Genomic DNA, 10,599 nt, shown 5'->3' with positions numbered 1-10,599 from the left:
GTCCCTGCGATGTGTGCAGTCTTCCTACATTTGCTTCTGTACTGGGCAATAGGCAGGAGCGATAGAATTGTCAGACCAGAATAAACCAAAAGGACCTTAAAAGGACTTTTATTGGAAAGTCCTCATTTACCCCTCACTTCGAGGGTTGTTTGTACTTAAGAATGTAATCATTTGAATATTTACTCATCTATGATTGGATTCTATAAGATGAGGGCACTGTTGACTTCCAATTAAAAACTCAGTGTTAAAGTACATGGAACATTAGGAAGAGATGAGGTGCCTGAGAAATATGATAGGGGCTACTAGGCTGGATAGTGAGAAATGAGGTGAAGAGAATAGGGGTGGAAAGGGAGTTGGGAGATAGGGTTGAAGAAACCGTGTTGGGATGGTTTGGACACATGGAAAGAATGAGTGAAGAAAGACTAGTGAAAGAGGCATGGAAGGAGTGATGATGTTATGATGCATGAGGGGGAGTGGGTGGGGATGAGGGAGTATGAGAAATAAATTGATGCAACCCAAAGGAATTTCTCCCTCTTCTTTTCTGTACGTGGGGATGGACAGTGGGGTCGCCGATTTAATGAAGCAGCCTTGTTGCGTCTTGCAGCACTGCTTCTGACCCAGTGGACAAGATGCAGGGATGACCCATCATACAAGAAGTGCTAAGATGAGGGAGGGAAGAGGATAGAGGGGCGTGGGATTTGTAGGGGATGGAATAAATGGAAGTGGTTCCTATGACTTTTTTTGGCTACCTCCCTTGTAAGTGGTAAGAAGCCTTAGGTGTATGAACATATACAAATGTAAATACACAAACCCCATGATGTGTTCTCTGGATACAACAGTTATGGCCTCCTGGAACCTTGTGGGTGTTGGTGATGCTGTATCATACTATTATTAAGGGCCAACCTTCAGTTGAAGATTAACTCTTGTACATCATGCTTAAGGTGATCCAGGTCAAATATTCTGACAAACCATAATTCTCTTCTGGGTAATAAATCAAAGCACAACTTTTACTCATTGGATATTTTTTTTTATTATAGATATGTAGCAAAACACATAATATTTATTTATTTGCAATGAATAGGTTTTATCAACCTGTCCTTATTCCAACAGTATGCAGGACACTTTAAAAAACGAAACATTGCTCCGTCAGCTGCTGATCAGGAAATCTTGATATTTCACAAGACTCCCATTTGTAAGTACTCAGGCTGTTTGCCAATATTTAGAGCAATAAGTTCAATTCATCCAAAACTGCTGCCACAATAATTTGCCCTGGTATAGTAACCACAGGCATATGTTGAATTATGAAACTTTAAGCCACACATGGAATAACTAGCCATGTCTAAGTAGCAGGTAGTCAGTACACTTTGATCACAAATGTATTACTTTGACTTGCACTGACCAACAAGTCAAAGTATAAGACATACACTGAAATCCTGGCCCATTCCCAAAACAGCAAACTTGACTTGATTGCCCCCTACACATACATTCTCACACCTAAAATAACTGAATTCATGGCAACTTCACCAGAATCTTCAATTGTTATTTACAACCTACTCTGATATCACACAAATAATTCAGGTCACGAAAAAAAAAAAAAAAACTACATCACACTTATCATTCATATGCAACATCACTCAATGGATGCCACCAGCATCAGTTGAACAGCACTTGCCACCAAACACTACGTAACAGGATTCAAGATTGGCCATTTTACCATTAACAAACTTCCTGGATTCACTAACGCATCACTTATGAGAAACAAGCTAACATCGGTTGACCACAAAACCTAACTGGCAATCCACCTACTCAACATTTAAACCCAACCAGGTAACCAAACATTACGTAATTATAAAATTTATTTATACAAAACAATACAGTACAATCACAGTACTAGGAATGTCTTATGAGAAGACAGCAATATATGGATGCCCAACCTGCTTGTGACCTGCATGCAGTACATCTGACCAACTGTGACCTAGCCTGACCCTTCCCACCAATTATGTCAACATGAATGGTGATTCCTAATTTGTTCAAAAAGCTATATATATAAAAACAGCCACTGCTTCGGGATTAAATATACATGATACCTTATGTACTGTGAGTATAATTGCCAAGTCCCGAAACAAGGTGGAACAAGCATACAATCAAGATTAGGACTAAATAAAAATGAAGTGATAGCATTCCAAGGACAACTACAGTACACCCTATCTATATCACATTTATAAGGCACAGATGATTGTTCAATGATTGTTGGGAGTACAGCACATTGTGGTTCAAATTCAAGATTAAATACTTGTAATGATGATGAGCAGGAGCACAACCAAATTCTATTGTCTGTATGTAATGTGATGATAAGGATATGAAAGACTAATTCAGACAAAGACTAGACTCGCTTTGCATATTTGACTTTCTGGCTCTCTCCCTAATCCATCTAATATGTGATGGACTTCCAACAGTTCTAATATTACATGGGGGAATTTTCAATTGGAATTCAATTAAAATCAAATTTGACTACATGACAAAACAAAAATATAAGATTGACTAATAAAACTTCAAAGTAAATATATTTTGAGAGTAAACTAATTCTCGAAGAAAATTATACCATGCAATCTCTTTTAAATAGGGCACAAAGACTTAGAAATTAGTTGTGCTCAAACTTCTATTAGACTTCCTCCCAACAAGTCTAGAGTTACGCGTCGTAGGCCCTTGCCTAGTGGACGGAACAGAAGATGTACGAGATACAGCGGTCGCCACCCGTCCCTTACCAGATACTGAACTAAGTCCAACAGCATTAGGGATGGCTCCCACTCCAGAAGCCACTGCAGCCAAAGTAGTTGCAACAGCAGGTGTGATGCTTTGTAAGCACTTAGCAGCTTCCTGCAACTGCCGTGACAATATTTCGTTCTTCAACCGTTCAGCATTGAGTTCTCTTCTCAACTGTGCTCTGGACTTATTGACTGGGGGGCTGAGAGTATGGTGGTGAACAATTTGAGCTGCAGTTGGTCTCAACGTGGGTTCTGGATGAACCATTTGTTGTAGAAGCAGGAAGATATCTGAACTGTAACCTGCAGGAACCTGAAGCTCCCCACTGCGAATAGTATGCCACTCTTCTCCATTTAGGGGCAAAGGTTGTCCCCTTGCTGCCTCGTACAGAGTGAGGCCCAAAGCAAAGATATCTGCCTTCTGAAGATTGCTAAAGTCCTCCTGTAGTATTTCCCGAGGTAAATACCTGCAATCCCCTTCTTCGACTTGAGGGTTAGCAATCGATGTCACGTGTCCAAGATCCCCTGCAAGGAAGAAAAGATCACGATAAGCAAAATAAGCTAAAGGCATTAGTGCAACAATGGAATTAAAATTAACCTCACCATCACAAAATGTTTTCTTCATTTAGAAAATTTACAACTGACCAAGCTGCTTCAGAAGTGGCAATGTGTGTGATATTGTGTTTGAGGTGGAATCAGAAATGAATGTGGGTTCGAAGGGGACACAAACTGGGAGGAAGTAATGATGGACACAAGTTTGGGGAATGTGGAATGCAATAAGCAGATTGAATATGGTTTTAACAATGGGAGGATGAGGAATGGGGGGGATAGATATGGAAAGGATGAAGACCAAAAGCATATGTAGGTTCATGTGCATGGAAACCAAAGGAGCTTTTCCATTTATAACTGGGGTGGCTAAGTCACTACACACAGAATCAAGATGAGGGTCTTAAAGGTACACCCTAAACAGATAACAAACCGCCTTTTCTCCAATACAAGGTGGGTAGACGAGTCAACACATACACCTATCCAAAACCCCATTCTCTGTGCAAGCTTAGGAGGAAGAATTGTCCCTAATCTAACCACATTGAAGCCAATTACTGGTATTTCTCAACAACCATTAGCAACCTGTTTCCCACGCTGCACTTTAGTGCCCAGGGCAGTGGGAGAGATGCAGGGATGACCAGTCATCCAGGAGGAGCCAAGATAAGAGGGAGGGAGAGGGGTGGATGGGAGTGGATTATGTGGGGATGGAATGGGTGGGAATGGATTTTATAACTTTGTTTTTTGGCTACCTCCCTCGTAAGTGCAGTAGGGCCTTTGGTATATGTATGTACATGAGCAGGACTGAATTAGGCATCAACAAGTAAGGTTGTGCATTATGTATAAAGCTTATGGCTAAGGGGATAAGGGAGTGATGAGGATACAGAAAAGGGAAGCTAAGTGAGGCCTGCTAATGCATATAGCGGCAACTATTTAAACCCATTTAATCGCACTTGTTAAGTGGCTGAGGAAACCAGGTAATACGGGTAACCAATCAAATGAAATGGCAAAGGAATATTTTAAAACAATAAAAAACAATGTCACATACCTATTTTATAGGTTATTTCTACTTCCACCTCATCTTGTTCCTCTTCAAAGCCATCATCTGCGGATTCTTCTGACTGTAGATTTATCTTTTGTTCTCTTGATATGAAAATATTTCCAGGTTTGACATCCATATGAACAAGTTGTAGGGAGTGAAAATACCTGCAACAAGAAACATTGTCCATTAATAAACCAAATTCCAACCCACTAAATTAAAAGAGGAAATGATACACATACATGTAGTTCAACAATTATGACATTCCACCACCCAACACAATGCAACAAACCCTTACTTGAGTCCTTTCGCCACATGCAGAAGAACTTGTTTCAATTGATGTTCGGAAAATTTCCTGCCAGATCTTCGGTTGTCTTCTATTAAATCTGCCAGGGAGCCACCATTGCAATACTCATTCTGAATTATCATGTGGTTGTTTTCCGCCCATGCCGAGTAATACCGTACTACATGAGGATGTTTCCCTAACACAGCATGTGCATACACTTCGTTCAAAGCTATCCGCCTGAAAGGAAAAAAAAACATCACTCCAATTAACTTTGTATAAATAGCCATAATAGAGGGCTATCACATATCAATATTATTCAACGTGTGAAATATTAAAGCAAAATAGTCAAATCCACATTTACTTACTCATTAATAGATCCCGCGACTGGCTTCAGGCTCTTCTTAATTGCATACACACATCCATCCAGCCTGTGACGACACTTGTACACCCCTCCAAACTCTCCCTGACCAATCAGGGCAAGTTCTAAAAATTCACGATTGTATCGAAAGACGTTGGCATCATGAAGAGACAGTCGTTTCGTGGGTCGCCCAGCATCGTCATCTGAGTCTTCACAACACTCTTCAGTACCAAAGCTTACGTACTCATCCTCACCCCAGTCTGGGCTGGGTTCGATTATAGTTTCTCTGAAAAATGGAAGAGAAAAGAAATTGTAAGTTTACCCTGTTTGAATGCAAGGATATGAAACCTTCCATATAAAGTAAAGAGGGAAGAATAAAAATTTAAGTCCTAAACTAAAACTGCAACAGGATTCAAAGTACATGAACAAATTGGCAACCTCTTCCAGAACCTCTATGTCTGAAACCAACACAAAAATCTGTGATCCACAGACATGTCTTGACCCTTCCATAAAAGGAGTATGTCTCCATAACAAAATTTTATATTACCTTAACAAAATACAGAAACAGCACAAGCTAGAAAATCATAAAATTATTTGTTGCAGTAATATTTAAACCCAAACTGGATGAAACTTCATTAAAGTCCAAAATAAAAGTATACACGCAGATAATTGATATATTGCTAAACAAGATGCATGTGGTCATTCACGAAACAAATAACTCAACCTCACTACATACCAAGCATTATTTTTCATAAAATTCACTATGCTATCAGGTTATTAAAATAACCTATGGTCCCTGATTTAGTCTTTTAACCCTGCCATCTATCTGCATAAATCGCCTCCTTTCCTATTCTAAAAGAAAGGAAAGGAGGCCCTTCAGGTTGTTACATGACCCAAGTTAAACCAGCAAAAAGACAATTACAGCTTCCATTAAAACTAGTATTATCTTGCATACTTTAGATATGTCTTGTTCTGCCATGAGCGGTCACCTCAATCCACCGCATTGGAATAAAAAAAATTAATCCATTCGTAAATAATACTCATGTTCACTACCAGATGTTATCACCTATGCGAAACTCTCACCCCGCCCCTCAGATAACAGCAAACTACAAAAAAAAAGAATTTACTGAACAGACATATGTATATACACGTGTGCATTCAATATATCGAGCCCCATGGAAAGTAACGCCAACCCAAACAAAACTGATCTAATGAAAACGGATTACAAAAACAAAAATACCACATCCAACATTCCTAATATAAAATTTGCACAAACATGCAATCAAATACAGTTTGTAAGGCAAAATAACGCAGTGACAATGCTTGTTCTTTAATTTGCACGGTTATTACATATTAGACGCATCACTGTTTACAGTACAAGCTTCGAATATGGCGGGTTGTACCGGTCAGTTTCAACCTCCCCCATGGCGACAACGCGCCCCCCCCCTTCTCCCCGTTACTTTAAACCCCCACCATTCACTTACACACGTCCAAAACATAACCAAACTACTAAACAAAATAAAATTGATCAAATCCCAGTATGAAAATAACCCCCATTAGCCACAAAAAGGTGAAATTTGTGATGAACAATTATAAAAGCTTGCGAGACATGGCAACTTTGACAAGCGGGGAAGACAACCAGAGGAAAGTGGCCGCGGTGGTAGCGACAAGGGAGGAGGGAGACGTGGAGGATGCGAGGTAACATGGGATGTGTGGGGGGGTGGGGGGGGAGGCAGTGGGTGAAAGGGAAACTCAAGCGACCTTATTTAAGAGTGTCTAAGAGACGAAATCCCCTTGACCACAAATATAAATCTTCACTGATGCCAAGACTTTTTTTTACATCTAGCATCGAAAGCTATACATGTCCGCATCATTTAACATGGGTATACAAACTAAATATACAATATTATAATCACAACTATGCATATACAAGAATACTTGATATATAGGGTACAAAGCAGGACCCAAGCAAGTAAACCTAACCGAACTTCTGGAAGAGATTGCCTTGTTACTTTAAACCTATTTAAATACAACTTTTGTTCTATACCCACTTCATATGACAATTCAACGAGAAATAAATTCAATATACTCATGCAATGCTTAAATGTGTATAATTTACAATTAATTTGGCAGTGGTGAGTGGGTATCTTTAAAAACAAAATGGGGGTAGCTTACAACAAGACATCACAAACAAAACAAGCTTGACAAGACTACTAACCCATCAACTGCAACGTCCATATCTCTCTTGGATCTTGATCTTTTCCTGGATGATAGTAACATTCCTGTGGGCGTGAAAGGATTAATATTGGCGACCTGCTTCACTCCCCCATCGGGTCTTCTCTCGGTTCTGGAGGCTGATCTCGCTGCAGAATCCCCAAACACCTTTCCTTCTCTGCTTTCAGATTGCTTGTGACCTTCTGAATAAAACACACGGGATTTTGTGGCCCCTCGTTGGGCTGAATCGGCAGAAGCCGTTGACGACGCTGAACATTTCTGTATTATAGTCTTCGGCGTGGCTGGCGAGTCGAATAGCCTGAGAGCACGTATTCTCTTGTAGGGAGGCGAGACGACTGGGCCACTTTCTCTAACGTCCAAATGAGAGTTTGAATGAGCACCGTACCTTGGGTTAAACCGTCCCTTTCTTGGACTAAATATTCTACTGTTAATGGAGGGGCTGGAAGGTTGAGTCACTTCATCGGTTGACACATCACAAGATTCCACATCACAACCAGAACTTAAAGTTTGCATGGATAGATTCGCGTCTTCGTCGCAATGATCGAAGTCGAGTTTCATTGCCACATCCATTTTGAATGAAGATAATTAAAAGATCTTCCTAAGACAATTTGCAAACCATGCCGACCGGCACTAACACTTCTCGTTCGTTCAAAGTTCGAGTCAAAACTGTCCTATGTGGTCACCCAAACCAAACTCCAACTCAAAATGGAGGCAGCAAAGCCCAAAGCATTGTGGGAGTTTCGTTTGGACCAATCAGCGCTCACGGACTACACTACGACCAATCGGAAACCAAGAGGTTGAGTGACGTCAGTGTGGTGGATGCGAAAACCGCGCCAAATGCCAGCTGATTGGTGATCACGTGACTTACGCTTGTGCCTTGCGTATACTATTAAAGTATCACTTATATTATTTCAGTATTTCACAAGTTATTTTTCAAGTTCCAATACACTTTGAATTGTTTTTCCTAAGTTTCCTATACTCTAAGCACAATAAAACATCAATTTATTCAATGTACACTGTGACCTTCACGAAATCTGGCGGCGTTTATAATAATAATGGCTTCACGTAAGCTTCCCGGGAAATTTGATTAATCTGGCCATTCCTTGTCACAGAAAGAAAAGTAGAACGTCAAATAATAGTCACACAGAGCCGATAATATGTTGTGATCATCCAAGGAATTGCCTCTTGGAGTAACGCTGTTACATGGGCAAAATGCACCTATTTTCTTATGGATGTCCGTTACGGTGGATTGCATCACTTACAACTAAGCACGACCCTGCGACTCCTGCCTGACTCAACAGCAACATTTGCCAAGGCGCCAAGTACCATTTTTCTCACTTACTTTGTTCACGCAAAACAATCTAAATCTGAACTCCACCATAATATTTAGGTATTAGAATTACTTTTTCTTCGTCTCTGGTTAATTCACCTTGTTCACAGCATTTTTTATTTATCTATTTAAGTCATCTTGCTCTGATTTATCGGTGGTAGGTAGTCATTTCCGTTTCACTTAATTTCAACGATGGAAAATATTAGTTGCAGATTACCATGGATTTGTGATTAAGAGGACGTGTTAATGTCAAAATCACAGACATATTTTATTCAAGATTAAACGTGCACAAATCCTTAAAGATATATAAAAATTGCATTCAAAGAGGGGCGAAAAGACTCAAAAGTACGCTGACAATTGAAATCATTTACACATTACATTTAATTTTTATTTATTCATTGATCTATTCATTTATTTATTTGATAAATAATTTATCTGTTTTTCTATCTATCTACTTATTGTCAATTTTGGAAAACCAACAAAACCAAAATTTCTCATTTTGAGTTTCTATTTCAGATCTTACAAATTTCGTTCTCTAGAAGTTCTGGGTTTTATAGTCTTTTCATTACTTGTGATACTTGGTGTATACTATAATCTGTTAATATATTATTTGTTTACATCCACATTCTACTCAAATTCTAAAGTACGGGTTTTTTACTGAATGAAAAAAGTCGCTTGGTGATATTCTTGACAAAGCTATCTTGACAAAGCTACAGGTGATAGTGTGTAGTGTCTGACAATCGTTAGTCGATCATCATTGGGCCATGAACGATCAACGTTGAGCGATAATAATCGCAGCGAGCAAAATGGTCGTTAGCGTCGTACATGTCACCTTTGCCCTCAGTGTTCGGACAACTAGGGCAAATGCCAATCACCGGGGCAAGTTCCTGTCACAGATGTTGGTAGTAGGTGTTGTCAGGGTTTTAATATGTGTTTTCATGACGTCACCAGATGTAGGACATTTGTGGCAGGATTTTGACAAATGTTGGCAGAAGGTGTTGTCAGGATTTTATCTGATGTTGGCAGTAAGTGGTGTCAGGATTCTAACGGGTGATGGCAGTAGGTGCTTTCAGGATTCTATAAGGTGTTGTCAGGATTCTATCAAGTGTTGGCAGGATTCTATCAGGTGTTGTCAGGCCTCTAATGGGTGTTGGCAGTAGGTGCTACTGAGATTCTATTATATGTTGACAGAAGGTGTTGTCAGGATTCCATCGGATGTTGGCAGTGGTCTGGCAATGGAAGGGACTATGCCAACAATTCCCTCGCATTATAATGCGAAACGGCGTTGTTATTGTTGTTGTGTGTGTGCTAATTCCCAGTAAATGTCGAACTGTCTGAGCGGCTGACTGGCTGGAGGGCAGGTGTCAGGACAACAATCAGGGCAGTGGGAAGGTGGCAGACGAGGCGGTTGGCTCATTGAGCCCTGTCAGCCGGAAGGACGTCAGATGGAGTCATCTCCCTCAAGGGAATGAGCCGATATATATATATATATATATATATATATATATATATATATATATATATATATATATATATATATATATATACACACACACTTGCGGGGAGCCGTCGCTAATTGTGTAACTGCCAGCAGCGATCGTTAACTGATTTGTTACGGTGTGCGGTCAACAGCCTTCTTGACAGAGTACCTTTTTTCGTCATTACTGTTATTATTACTGTTATCATTGATATTACTATCAATGTCATTATTATCATCATTATTAATATTGTTGATATAATTATTATTTTATTATTATTTTCATTATTATTATTATCATTATTATTTAATAAGTTATTTTCTTATGATAAAATTTGCGTGGATTTTACTTTCATTTGATAGTTCTAGGTTTATATTCATTTTTATCTCTTTATGTATGAATATATTTATCTATCCATTTATCTAATAAAAATTTCTGAAACACTATTTAGAAATGAATTACCAAAATTAAAATGTCGCTCATATGATATTTAGCAGCGACACTCAATTCAATTCAATTCAATAAGTTTATTGTTGATGTACAACAAAGGAGAGAGTTGGGTCTTGCC

At 39.3% G+C, this 10,599-nt stretch overlaps 1 protein-coding gene across 1 annotated transcript; it reads right to left on the bottom strand.

The window, feature by feature from the left end:
• Positions 1–1,005: 1,005 nt before the first annotated feature.
• LOC143028525 (wee1-like protein kinase 2) lies at positions 1,006–8,265 on the bottom strand. Its single transcript, XM_076190745.1, has 5 exons — positions 7,207–8,265; positions 4,996–5,274; positions 4,643–4,867; positions 4,354–4,511; positions 1,006–3,287 (listed from the first exon to the last, which is right to left on the bottom strand). The coding sequence occupies exons 1-5, from the start codon at positions 7,791–7,793 to the stop codon at positions 2,635–2,637; spliced, it is 1,902 nt and encodes a 633-aa protein (XP_076046860.1). The 5' UTR covers positions 7,794–8,265; the 3' UTR covers positions 1,006–2,634.
• Between the last annotated feature and the right edge of the window lie 2,334 nt (positions 8,266–10,599).

This window comes from Oratosquilla oratoria, chromosome 9 (genome assembly GCF_046742065.1).
Source record: "Oratosquilla oratoria isolate Oo_2021 chromosome 9, ASM4674206v1, whole genome shotgun sequence".
Classification (NCBI taxonomy): domain Eukaryota; kingdom Metazoa; phylum Arthropoda; class Malacostraca; order Stomatopoda; family Squillidae; genus Oratosquilla; species Oratosquilla oratoria.
Note: the sequence above shows the minus strand (reverse complement) of the source record. Positions and strands in the feature narration are given on the sequence as shown.

Coding starts and splice junctions, on each gene's coding strand:
- LOC143028525 (XM_076190745.1), bottom strand. CDS start 7,793: ATGGATGTGGCAATGAAACTCGACTTCGATCATTGCGACGAAGACGCG. Junction 4,868..4,995: donor GTCGCGGGATCTATTAATGA/GTAAGTAAATGT, acceptor TTTTCCTTTCAG/GCGGATAGCTTTGAACGAAG. Junction 4,512..4,642: donor CATGTGGCGAAAGGACTCAA/GTAAGGGTTTGT, acceptor TTCTTGTTGCAG/GTATTTTCACTCCCTACAAC.